Source organism: Phycodurus eques, chromosome 15 (genome assembly GCF_024500275.1).
Source record: "Phycodurus eques isolate BA_2022a chromosome 15, UOR_Pequ_1.1, whole genome shotgun sequence".
Classification (NCBI taxonomy): domain Eukaryota; kingdom Metazoa; phylum Chordata; class Actinopteri; order Syngnathiformes; family Syngnathidae; genus Phycodurus; species Phycodurus eques.
Genome location: NC_084539.1, coordinates 20,776,761 through 20,790,751, shown reverse-complemented (window position 1 = coordinate 20,790,751; position 13,991 = coordinate 20,776,761). Strand labels below are relative to the sequence as shown.

Sequence of the window (13,991 nt, the reverse complement as noted above, 5' to 3'; positions counted from 1 at the left end):
TATTAATATGTAAATGAGCTGCCCGGGCGCAGGGCTGCACGCGAATAGACGGCTAGCGGTGAATGCTTTACAACGGGAGAGCTTTATGCTTTTTTTAATGCGAAGAAAATCAATTGGCTTGTGCAGGAAACTAACAAATGAGCCATACAAATTATACTTATGAAAGAATGATCCAAGGTCAAATCCTCATACGCAATGAAACACGGCCATGGGCGTTTGACTAAAATGAGGACAAAACTTACAAAGTGCCACGTTGTGAATTTCCCCATTTTGGCCGCCGTTTTACAGCATTTTGACTGATCGTTCGAGACCGTCAAAATATTGACAGTAGGCTCCCTTCTTTCACCAGAAATCAAAAAGTTGCTTTCTGGCTTTTTCCGTTCTTTAGTAATCAAAACTCACGCCGGATGCTGTCACAGATACACAGCAGCTCTACTATCTGCGCGACTTCTGCGTCTCACGGTTCATACTGATGCGAACAGGGCCGAAGAAATGGGAGTGGCCGCAAAGGTGACGACCACAAGTGCGGCACAGAGGGTGGCCGCGACGGCAACGGCTACTCTATGAGGGCACGCCGCCGGGGTGACTGCCACAGGGGTGAAGATCGCCACGGCCACGTAAGGCGGCACGGCGGCGAGAAGGGCGACGGCTTCAAAGGCTACGACCACCACGGCAACAAGGGCGACGACCATCCTCGGCCGTAAGGGCACCCGCATGGGTGACTACCACCACGGCCACAAGACTGGCCGTGAGGGTGGCCGGGAGCGCGGCGGCCAGTGGGGTATTTCCCGAAAGGATGGCTACCACCACGGCCATCAGAGCGAGACCCGGAGCAATAGCTACAAAGGCGACTTACCGCAGTGGCGACGACCACCGCGGCAACAAGGGCGTCGGCCACAAGAGCGACAGCAACGAGGGCGTCGAGGAGAACCACAAGGGTGACGACAACCGCGGCTTCGAGGGCGGCCACAAGGGGCGTCGTCCACAAAAATGACTCCCACAAGGAGGCACCCACAGGGCCAGCAATCACTACTGCCACAAGGGCGGGCACAAGAGCGACGTCTACCACGTCCCTCGGCCATGTCAGTACCGAGTCATTTTCTTGAAGTTGCCCAGAAAAAGATGAGATGACACAATGGGCTATCGGTGAAATTTCTGTGAGCAGCGACATCACTGGCTGATCGGGTACTACGCTTTTCTGTCTCAGACAAGCTGAGGGACGCCACTTCTGACATCAATTTTGCCGTGAACGTTTCTGTTAGCGGAGAGATGAATAAAAAGGATCTTTGCGCCCTTTTGTCGAGTGATGAACAGAGTGCTCATGACAGCAAACATTTTCCGAGACAAGGTCAGATATGTCTGCCCGCAGACGGCCTCGCACATGCTTACACGTCGTAATCTATTGAGACAAGCTGGATAGCTACGTCGGGCCAATGTCACGTGAAATGAAAGGCGCTCGCAAATGATACATTTTGTAAACTAACACCTTATAATCTTCCCTTCTTTGAACAAACAAGGTAGAAGCACTTTGAGCTTCTTGAAGCACTTTGAGCTTCTTGAGGACTGAAAGGCCTTATGCTAATTCAGCTTATTTAGCATTTATCAGCAGGTAGCAGGTGCCTTAAAAGCCACCGAGCTGTTCACATAAATGATTGGCTCGTTTAAAAAAAAAAAACAAAAAAAAACCTGAGATATAGTTTGCTAACGAAAGTGACAAGTGCGGTGAAAAAAAATCAGAAATGATTTGATAGCCAACAGACATCCCCTCGAGCAACTTTCTACATTGACCCTTCAGACGGAGTCCGCGGGGGACTGCAAGGGTTCTTTCAACTGAAAACGGGCTGCGGGAAGTGAAAGACGATGAAACGCCAACAGGCTATTAACACTTGTAAATGAATCTCTCAATCTTATCAGCGTGGGGCCCGTGCGCTGCGACGAAGGCGCTTTTGGGACACGCTCCCGCTTGAGCTGCTTCCACGCAACGGGGTTTAAGAGGACCACAGTGGGATTCGAGTGGACGGATGGTGAAAGGGAAAAGGGGACGGAACGGCAGCGGGGATCGGAAGAGCTAGCGCCACATCGCTTTGATCCTCATCAAAACTAAAATGGATATTTATTTAAAAATGCTAATAAAAAGACACCCTATCAGTTCTTGTTAATCTAGTCACATTATCTTGTTTCTGGATCACAATTCTGACACCAGTCTTTCTATTTTTGTGAGTGAGATCACTTTTGGTACATTCTGAATATCGTCTGAAACGAAAGGGACTGGAACATTGTGTTGATTCAAACGTAGATCACGATTCAAAATGTTGATTCTTCTGGTTTCAGAAGTGGGATCCCTTAGCTTAATGGCGACAGAAAGAAAAATGGAAATGTCAGCTGCAATAAAACCTCCTGCTATCTAGTGGAAGGGCATTTTATTGTAGCCGTTGCTGGCATTGATCTGATTGGACGCTTTGATTGGTGATGATGACATCATAGTTTGTTTTGCTGCGATCGTCTATCAGATGACATCTACAATTTCGGGAAATCTTTCAACTCAAACGCTGTACAACGTTGCTGTCAATGATAGAACGGACGTAACAAAATCAAAGAACAACGGCGGACATTTTAGCTTCCAAGGCGGTTGAGTGGCTAGTTGTAGCGACGGAGAGGGCGGGGCCTTACCTTGGCCGGCGTCTCCCGGGCGCTTTCCGAGTCGGACCAGCGATGTTTGAGCTGCGAGGAGCCGGGCACGCGCTCGCAGAACGTCTGCACGGGACAAACGCACAGCATTTGTTGTGTGTTGTTGTGATTCTTTGCTAATTACGCTAACGCTAACGTGTAGCCATCAATGAATGAAAGACTTTGAAGAGTTGCTGCGCATCGTCAGCCTCGCTAGCTTCTGCGGCTAACGGGAGATAGTAACTTGGCCTGGTAATGTTAGCGTTGGGCCTACGCAGCGAAGACTCTCCATAGCTTCCGCTATCAATACAGGCTAAACGTAGCTCCTCGCGGACAAGCAAATCTTGTCTCGCGGTCGAGATCAAAAACCGTGAGAAGGTAACTATTTCAGCAAATAGCTGGGGATATGTGCGCAGAAAGAACACAAATGTAAACAGATACATTTGTGACGAGTCAACCGAAAATATGCGGTAGATTCCTCAAGCTTAACATCCCACAGCTTCTTTAGAACGCAAAACTACTGACGCACACGCCGCAAAACTTAATGGTGTCGATTGTTGGCTAGTCATCCAACAATATGTTAATTTCGCTGGATTAATTTCATACTAACTTAAAATAATGTTTTAAATCGCATTAACACAAAGTAACAACAGTCGGTTTCATTCTTGATGGTGTTGAGTGTTTACTCAACAACCAAATAAAGTATAGACAAATGTTAAAAACGGCATACGAAAATGAGTTTCGAGACTTTAACATTAATTTAGCTTGATTCACTTAATAGAAATTAAAAGTTATGCATTTAAACACCGGGTAGATTAAATTTGGACTTTTAACGACACTGAAACTGGTTGGACGATTTGACGCCAACATTCCGGCGCACATCATCGGCATCTGCAGAAACATCTGTTTTAATGCGATTAAATGCCTTTTATTTTTTTTATTTTTTTTATCTTAAATGAGTTTTTTTGGGAATTAACATGTTAAACTGGAGGAGGTCCGACATCTCTCAGGCGGTGGTGTGAAATCAACAACCTGGATCCGAATACAGTCAAGACGATGGAGATGATCATGCACTTCTGGAAGTTCACTAGCACTGAGCACACCCTCGTCCAGATCAACGGAGAGGCGGTAGACAGAGTGGAAAGCTTCAAGTTTCTCGGAAGTCCACAGACCTCATCTGGGACGCCAACATCTCCCGTCAGGCGAGACTGGACTTCCTCAAGAAACTACGCCAAGCCCACCTCCGGCGACATTGTTGATCAACTTCTACAGATCCGGCATGGACAACCCCCTGACCTACCGACGCACAAGTTGGTTCAGCAGCCGTACTGCGAAGGACAGGAGGAACCTGCCGCGGGTGGCGAAAGCTGCAGAGTGGGTGACTAGATGTACAATGCCCACCCTCAGGGACACCAACATTGGCAGACTACTGTGGAAAGCCAGCGTAATCATAGAAGATCCGATGGATTAAGAACGGAACCGACTATCGTTACTTTGTGTGAATAAACCGAGTGCCTGAAAGCTCGTTGTCGTAGCTTTGCTCCAACTGCCCGACTGATTTTTTTCCCCGACAGGTTCAGGTAGTTACTGAGATAAACCAACCTCGCTCATTATCGCCTTCTCCATCGACAACTTTCAAAGAACAAAAACGTAAATATTACCATTTGTAAAGTATCGCGATACAGCGTTCGACCGAGCCCTGCCGAGAATGGCAAACATCTGGGAGTAACCTCAAAAGGATTATAAGTGCCTATTGATACCACAAGATGGGAACACTGTAATATAGTCTCACACCTGCCGTGACGCTACGCTAACCCGCTGGCCTGTTTATGCACACGCACGTGGCGACACCACAGTCTGCAGTGCGTTTTTTTTTTTTTTTTTTTTTCTCTGCTGAAAAACATATATTCCGTCCTTCGTCGCAGAGGATTTACACCTAATGCAAAAAAAGTGTCGTGTTTGGCGCGTCCCCATTGAAATGCGATGCAGCCCAGTGGACAAAAAAAAAAAAAACAGGAAAGAAAGAGAAGAGGCCCAGGCTCGGGCGCAGCTGTGACCGAACGCGTACGTGCGTATTTTGTTAATGGACAAATGAACAAGTGGCATGTTTGCACACAAATCCTTACGGCCAAAACAAGTCGAAGAATGTCGGGATTGCTTTTATGTGTCGTCCTTGGACTTGAACTGTGCGTGCGTGCGTGCGTGCGTGTGTGTGTGTGTTGATGTCAGCAAGGTGTGTTTAATGTGACTGTTCGCTAAGCTTACGGAGTGCGGGGCGGCTTAGCATAAGTTAACCAATGGCCTGACTAATTATTCAACACAGGGGGGCTGAGTGGTGCTACATACATTATAAAGGGACTTGTGAACTCATATTTAGTTGTATATTCCTATTTTATGTGAACTGATTCACATCTGTGTTGCATTGAATCAACTCAGGAACTATTTTAGCCCAGAATGCATTTGTCTACATTCCTAAATTCGTTTTCGCCTTCCTGTCAATCATAGGACTGATATTTTTTCGCGTGTAATCATTTTTTATGTGGATTGCGTTGCATCTGTGTTGCACGGAGTTGAGCCGTGAACTGGTATTCTTGCGCCACAGTTTGAGAACTCTAAAAACTCAATACTCAGTGTACTACAAGTACCACGAGTGGTGCACAGGCTCCCTCTAGTGGTATGTGAAAGAACCACTGAATCAAATGTTCGAACTGTGCCAGTTACAGTTTTTTATTTCCTCTCCAGTGCAGTAATATGGACTGTTCAGTTGTATCTAACTTTAAGCGCAATACATTTGTATTTAATCTTTTCACACTGTTTTTGTTTTTCAAGCATTTATTCAGGTACAATTTCTATTTGACTTATGTGCAATGCGTTTGAACCGAATCGTTGTTTAAATACATGTTTTATTTTCCTATATTTCAGTACAGCGCTAATGTTCAAGCTGTGCATACACTGGCTTACAATATGGTCACAATTTTTTGTTTTTGTTTTTAATTATCTTTATTTTAATGTTGGTCATTACTGTGATACTTGGAGAGCCAAGTATTTTTATTATTTTGTATTTTTTTTTGGTGCTACTTGGTATAAAAGGTTTGATCACCACTGCCCGAAATAAAAATGATGAGCTTTAACCTGGAAACGAAACAAATAAAAATAAAATGAAACTAAATTCACAAAAGAATTTAGATAAAATTGAGTGTTGCTAATGTTACGCCCGATGTTAATGTTACACACACACACACACACACACAGCTGCTGTTATGAAGCGCACAATCATCAGTTGCCGTGTCGGAGCGTTCGCTTTGAAGTGAAATAAAGGTTAGCGGTTGTTGTTGCCCCCCCCCACCCCCTTCATGTTTTTTTTCACCCGGTTTGAGACATTAAATATGACGCCGGGCCACACAAATAAACTTGACTGGTCCTGACTGGGAAATGAAACTTTCATACAAACAATGACCAAAAAAAAAAAAAAAAAAGCCTCAGGAGTGAAGTCAAGTTGCATAAAAATGCTGAAAAAAAAAATAAACAACACGAGCATCAGGATGCATTCCCATCAGCGAGGAGGGCTTTATCCTCATAAAGGGAGGATTAGGTTTCTTATACGGAATACTTTTTTTGCCGTGCTGTGGTAAATAGTTGATGAATTACGAAAACGATAAAAATGTTCATGACACGTTCGTCGAACGTCGAGGAAACAGTTTTCCTCGTACGTTCCTTGCGAGGAAGAGGGGAAATTGCAAAGAGCAGACGCGCGGAACAGAATGCAGCGCGCAACATCTCAACTGTTGACAGCGACTCAGAACACAGCGCACAACAAGAACTTAAGTGTGAGCAATGAGCCACATGCTGCTTCACCAAGTCTCAACTTGTCTCACTTGCACAATTCACCACAGTGTTTACCTGAAAATTTTTTTTTTCTGTTTTTCAGTATAGCAGTTCCCATTGATTGTCATTGTTTTATAAGTTAATATATTCATATTTATTCCATGCCACCTGTCGTATTTTTGCTTCACATTATGTTATATGATAATATGTATTCCTTAACAACCACTTCTGTTAAGATTATGATTTTTTTAATTTTATTTAGCGGCACACATTGCAGTGTTTAGTTTACGAGGCAATATATTCATATTCATATTTATCAGTAAGCATCTTTACTTTTACGCGCTTGAAAAGTGTTGGCTGTTTTTTATTTTTATTTTGTCGTATTGTTTTACAAGACAATAAATGTTATATAAGTTCAACATTTGCGACGAGGAAATCATTAGTTAAAAATATAAATGAATATTTAACAATGCAAATGCAATAAAATATTGTGTGCTGTATAAGCTCATGAGAAAAATATTTGGAATGTGATACATTGATTGATAATGAATACAATTAAAAAATAAAAACAATACGAACAGTACTGACTACATGAAATTACATTAATTACATTATTACATTAATAAGAAAAATGCAAGACAATGCAAATTAATACTATAGTAATAATAATAATAACAATGTCGAAGCAATAAAAATTGCACCCAACCACAAAATTCTTCATATGATTGAGACAAAAACATAGTATGGTATATTTAACTTATTTGTGTTAACACAACTAACGCAGTCTGATCAATAAAAAATAAGTCAAACAATCAAATTTAATACAGAATGAATAACTCCCCAAAATACAAATATTCTCACGCCCCCAAAAATAATCATACAAATATTCTAACTTAAAACTCATCACATCTTTGTTCCGAATAAATGCAAATAAAATAAAGCACCCAATTTATGACGTCAACGAGGAAGGAAAAGGCAAGAGTTTGCAGCAGCCATGAAGCCTAAATTGACCCTAGACCCCCCCCCCCCCTCCGCCCATCCTCCACCCCCACCCGTTGAAATGTTAAGTACTATGTGCTTAAGTTTGTCATAAAATAATTCATAATAAATTGTACAAAACTGTCCTCAACACTGCATGAAAGATATAAGAAGCTAACAAAAACTCAAATAAATTCCCGTCAGATATCAAAGTACTTTTTGTGTGGAATGGATGACAGAGAGGCTAATATTTTTGTTTTCTTTCAATATTGGTTTTGAAAAAGGACTCCAGCAGAAAGGGCACTTTTGTCATGCAAGGGCGAAAGGCCAGGTGCTTGAGCACCACTGAGGTCTATCCGTGCACGCGCCTGCGGCAGTTTTGGCGCAAACACGCACAAACATTCAAGACTCCGTGCACGCGCGCGCACCGACTCGCCATGAGACGGCGCGACAGGTGGGCCTCTTTTAATGCCGTGGCCAGATAAGATGGCAGACTCGGACTTTACGTGGCCATTTGCGCGTGTGCGGAGTCTCATACATAACGATGTTATGTTAAGAGGGATGACGTGTGTGCGTGTGTGTGTGTGTGGGAGGGGATGGGGGCGGGAGGTTGCGTGTCGCAGTGCAGCCACCTCGCGGATTGCCGCTCGGGGCGCGAGGGCGGGTGTGTGTTTTTTGTGTGTGCGAATGTGTGTGTGTGTGTGTGTGCGCGAGCTGTGCTACTTGTCTTTGCCGACGTGGCCTTCTTCTTTTGTCTGTACGTGTGCACCCGAGTTAGTGTGAAGACTTATTGACGCTGTGACCTTGGCTGGCAATGAGATCCAATTTTGATGCTGATGGCACGCAACAAATATGCGGTCTGCTCTTTTACTCATATTCCGTGTGTGCGTGTGTGTGTGGGTGTGTGTGTGGGGGAAGGGGGGGGCCTAGCCAGTGCGTGCCTGAACACTATCGGGTGCTAAGTGCCCAGTGTTTGCTCCCCGTCTCCTCCGCCCCGAGGGGAAGACTTGTTACATCGTATCGGGGTCTTGTAAGGTCCCAAAGTCGGAAGCCAACTTTTTTTTTTTTTTTTTTTTTCTCCGCACCGTAAAGACAAAGAAAGGTGGCCAAGCTATGGAATGACCGGCGGTTTCGATCTAACTCTCAAGCGATTTCGCTGACTTGACTTGTTCACTGTTCACCGCTTTGACTTGACACTGTTCACCAGCGAAAGAACACCATACCTACAACGAAGTATGGTGGTGACAGCGTCATGCTTTGGGGCGTTTTTTCTTCGGATGGAACTGGGGCTTTAGTCGAGGTGGAAGGAATTATAAACAGTTCCAAATAGCAGTCAGTGTCAGCACAAAACCTTCAGGCTTTTAGAAAGCAAAAACATGTCAGAACTAGAACATCTGAACTTCATTTGGGGCTGTTCTTCAGCTGGAAATGGGGGCTTAGACAAGGTTGAAGGAATTATGAACAGTTCCAGATAGTAGACAGTGTTAATTCAAAAATATCAGGTTTCTGACAGGAAGCAAAAAATGTCAAGAAAGGTCTACTTGAGCAGCTGAACTTTTTGGGGTGTTGTTCTTCAGCTGGAACTGGAGCCTTCGTCAAGGTGGAAGGATTTATGAACAGTTCCAAATAGGAGTCAGTGTTACCACAAAACATTCAGGCTTCTCGAAAGCAAAAACATGTCAGGAAACGTCTACTAGAACAGCTGAACATTTTTTGAGGCTGTACTAGATCCAACTGGGGCCTTAGACAATGTGGAAGGAATTATGAACAGTTCCAGATAGCAGTGTTAGCAAGAAATCCTTATGTTTCTGCAAGTAACCCAAAAAATGTCAGGAAAAGCCTACTAGAGCAAATAATTTGGGGTTAATCAGAGGCACTTTAAATGGTGGCAAGTGAGTGTGCTGACTCCCATTTCATGAGTTTGAATGTGATTGGTCAATTCTGAACAAAGCCACATCCCGGTGTTAGAGGGTGTGCACACTTGTGTAACCACATTACCTTAGTTCCCCTTTAGAGAAGATGAAAAAAAATTTTCTCAACTGAGTTGTACAGATTATAGGTCACATTAATGGTGGGGGGAAATCCATCTGGCGTTTCCAATGTTTCCAATCAGTCAAAACAGGAGAAGTTCTCGCCCGTCGCCATAAATCTAGCAGCCTGGAGACGCTTGGCGCCTCCCTTGTTATTAGCATCTTGTTTAGATTCAGCAAGCACGCACGACAACTTTTAAAGGAGACATACTAGTGTCTGCAATTTGTTCTCAATTTCAAATACTTCCTGGCTGTTTTAACTCAGTCATATTTGACTTCTAAAGCCGTCAATGGCAGTGAATGTTTTAAGAAAAGCTAGAAGAAGCAAAAGAGATTCACTCCTTTCCGTCCAGACTGCAAATGAATGACGTGTGGTCAGAGTCACCACAAATCAAACCGGTAAAACTGTTAACTCAACATATCTCAGTGGCTCTGACAGTAAACTTGCTTACAGACACAAAAATAGTCGGGTAAAAGAGTTCCTGTGCTTGATTAATTTCATACTCGATGGACGGTCAGGCACTCCAGAGACAAGTAATTGTATACAAGTGATTAAAAAGTCAAATTGTCCATTATTTGTCTTGTATAAATGTACTGCTAAATGCAAATAGAAGCTGCTGTGTCATATTAATGGCACCGGTATGTCCATTTATTCTCATCTAGTTGATAAACCAACACACTTGTTTTTGTATAAAGGTCAATATGGGACATTTTCGACGCTTGCATTCATCATAAGAAACAATGAAGGAACTCACTTTCAGTGGACTGCAAAAAACGGGGGGAACTGATGAGAACAAAATAAGATGCAAAGTAGAAAGCTGGCATGGATTTATTTATTTTTATTTTTTTTAAAACCAAGACGTAGCGGGAACCACTTAGTGCCTTTTTTTGACGGGACGTTCTTCTGGAGATACGAGATAAAACCACTTAAACCAGGACAGGACACTCAGGCAGAGCTCGGCGGGGGAGAGGGGGAGGTGGGCCGGGAATGAAAGTGTGCTTTGTTGGTGTGGGAAAAGGGGAAGCTTTCAAGGCAGCAATTAAGACTCGCTGAGAATGTAATTATTTTTCCCAACCTGCCAGCGGGCTCTCTGACAACGTGGCGGGTGACGATCTCCGCACTCAGCAGATTTACGAGGCTCGTTTGGCAAACGCTGAGCAAGAGGAGGAATGGTCATATTCATCGTTCGGGGGTCAAATTTGACCTGTTTTGACAATTGGCGACAACAAAATTACCCTAAATGTCATTCTTTCACCCTAATATGTAATAAAGTGACTCGAAATGCACCCGCATATTCGCGGTCCGGCATTCGCAAATTTGCCTTTTTTTTTTTTTTTTTTTTAACTTATGCTCCGATATTTACATCGTCACTGTTTTTGTGCTCAGGCCAAAGCAATACCAGTACTGATCTTGTGGCATTTTGGTGACAAAGAACCATGTTGAAGGGAGTTGAGGAGCTTTATTTAGACAAAAGTAGGCCTTTGCTGCCATCTTGTGGCATTGTTAGGCAATTACAGTACAGTAGAGTGGTTGAACAGACTCTTTGACAAGTTGACTTTACTAATCCAATGATTTTTACAGTCTGCAGTACGCTGCCTAGATTGTGGAGGAGTATAGCGGTTAGCCTCCCGTCGCTAGCTTGAGCTAGTCCGAACCAACTAGGAAGGTCTTAAAAAGACGGTGTTCAAGAGGGACCTTGAAACATTCCCGAGAACTGTCTGTGTATCCACCACATTCGCACAGGTTACCGGACAAACACGCACCTGCCGGTCTTCGAAGACCAGATTCCCGAGGAAGAGCAGAGACCCCGTACCCAATCCATATGTGAGACCAGAGGCTCATATGAACCCGTATAAGACAGAGGTCCACTTCAGAGCCATGAGACCAGGAAGCCATTTATCATCCTTCTAAGAACAGAGTGCCACTCGGCGGGACCCCAGAGTGCCTCCAAGTGAATGATTTCATAGGATAAGCCACTTTGCACCTTGTCGACGCTTCTCGCTGGGAGCCCGGCTCAACTCGAATCCGTGACAAATTCATCAGTGTGTTTCTTTGTGGATGCGTGCGCGTGTGATCCCTGCCGCAGAGTCGCGACGAGTTTAAACGTCCCGCCCACAAAACTCCGGGGCGACCCGGCTCACGGCCGACTTCTAATTGTGACGAGACAGATACGCCGGGATAATCATTCGGAGTAATCTGTTACCGTGGCGACGGCCGTCGACGTAACCCTCCGAGCTCTGCCTTTGGAGACGGGTTCGCCCTCCCTCTTGAAGTGCTGCCGGGATTATCTCAGTACATTATCGCTTTAATCTCCTCTTTAACCCCTTCAATCAGGCTCGTCCGCCCCCGCTGGTGAGAGAGCCCCGTACCCTTCCGCTAAGCGACATATGGCCACCGGCACGCGCCGCTAATCTACCAGAGGCATTATATAAACACAGCGTTTTATTTCCATGGAACCCATCCCCTTGCTGAAAAACTCACAAATTCAGTTTGGGCGCTCGTTCTCAAACGCTACAAGACGTTGCGTGATACTTTCGAAGCCCTGGCTAAATACGAAAGAAGTACAGTGGGTTGGGGAGGAGCCAAGTTTAGCCTGGGTTGATTGCGGAAGTTACAGATCATCAAATCATTGCTAAAGCCGTTTATTTTTCATGGCAATGTTGCAAAATGAGTTTGAAAATGGCACTCAGATGAAATATCTGAAATTGATGCAAAATATGCTCGTTCTTTGTCTACCAAGGTGTTTCTTCTTCTTGCTAGGCAGTATTTGCGTGCAAGAGCACTTCGCTTGCTTCGAGCATTTATTTTTTTTGTCTTGACAAGCTATTATACCTTCAATTTATGACTGGTCACGAGTAAGTTTAGCTTAAAAGAAGAAAAGCCATAATTCTATTGGTTTAGGTAGCATAAATACACCATTTCTTTAAGGCATTGGTGTTTTTCGTTTTGGGCTAGCTATGTTTTTTTTACTTTATCCTAACTTCAAATAGCAGATCATTTCATTTAAATGTAGTCACATAGAGTGGTGCCTTGAGATACGAGTTGAATTTGTTCCATGACCACGCTCGTAACTAAAAACACTTGTATTGTATCTCAAATCATCTTTCCCCATTGAAATAAATGCAAAGACCATTAATCGGTTGGAGCTTTCCAAAACAAAACCAAATAAAAAAAGATGTTAATATTCTTCTCTGTAAAAAAAGAAAAGACAGAATTAAAATGAATGTAAAGAAATTCAACTTAGCCGCATTTTTTTTTTTTTTTTTTTTGCTTCAATTCAATGGACATTGTGCTGTTCCTCCTGCTGTGCACGCCTTGGCCACCTGGGGGCAGTATAATACAGACATGCAAATAGCAATGGAGCCATCGCAGCTCCCCAGTAAGCCTCAGTAATATTAGGCATTCTTTGCAGAGGATAAAGAATATATGCCTGTTTCTCCACCGTTTGAGTTCAAATATCCGCTGCTTAAAAGGCTATAACTGCCGCAACATCAAGTTTTGTTAGCTTGTCTTTGCCATTCCCCATTATGCGTTAGCATTAAGCTAGCCGACTTTAAGGCAAAGTTATGTGGTTGTTTTAAATAATCGTCTCTGTTTGATGTTTAGTCTGAGAGTTAACTTCAACTGGGCGTGGCAATAAACTGCTCGAAGCCTCTTTTTTTCCCCTTATAGACTTGTTCAAACTGCTGCTAGTTGTGAGTTCACTCTCAACATACGCCGCTCATATCTCAGGTTGTTGCTCGTACGACAAAGGGGAAAAAAAATCCTTTGAAAGATGGCTGGTATCTTGACAAACTCTTAATTCAGCTCACTTGCATTTCAGGGCACCACTGTATTCCTCATTGCATTCTTTTTTTGTTTGTTTGTTTCTATCAGGCCACGTTTTGCAGCGCGCGGCGGGGCTCGGAGTTAACCGACAAGGCTCAAGTCCCCGTAACAAATCATTCATGAGACGTAAAATAAAAAGTAAATTGGATATAGACGTACCATCGCTCGTGGTTGCGAGGCGTCACAATCGGGCGGGGAAAATCATTGAGAATATAATTAGAAGAAGAAGACGAAGACGGAGAATCCTTTAATTGTCCCGGAAGGGTACATTCGATTTCGAGAGGTCCAATAGTCAAATTACACACAAAAAGAAAAAGTCATCATATTAACAGAATAGAAGATGCGGTGTGATAATGACTTTTCTTTTTCAGGCTCCTCTACTCTACCCTGAAGCAAATTGTTTCTATTTACCGAGAGGGAAATTCTACTATTATAACGCTCGAACATTTTTCAATGACATGTTGCCCCTCCATGCAGGACAGCTGCTTCCAATTGGGGCTCATTTTATCGTAGTATGAGACCTGAAATCTGCCCCCCATGGCTAATTTAAACCGGCGAGTCGATGAGCCTTTTTCGTGAAAGTGCTGTCGGGGGGCGAAATTATCCTAACAGTCCAGGAGGCGCGACTGAGTTGTGTTGGGGACCCCCAAAACACACCAAAA

The 13,991-nt window shown here is 43.7% G+C and overlaps 1 protein-coding gene across 3 annotated transcripts in view; it reads right to left on the bottom strand.

The window, feature by feature from the left end:
* Positions 1–13,991, bottom strand: part of fibcd1b (fibrinogen C domain containing 1b) — an 83,324-nt gene that overhangs the window by 56,171 nt on the left and 13,162 nt on the right. The window contains exon 2 of one of the 3 annotated variants that reach the window (XM_061699333.1): positions 2,671–2,754. The exons of 1 other annotated variant lie outside the window; for it this stretch is intronic. In XM_061699333.1, coding sequence (XP_061555317.1) covers positions 2,671–2,754 — 84 coding nt within the window. Of the gene's footprint in view, positions 1–402; positions 475–2,670; positions 2,755–13,991 lie in introns of those variants that run through there. One more of the 3 variants, XM_061699335.1, reaches the window with a different exon arrangement.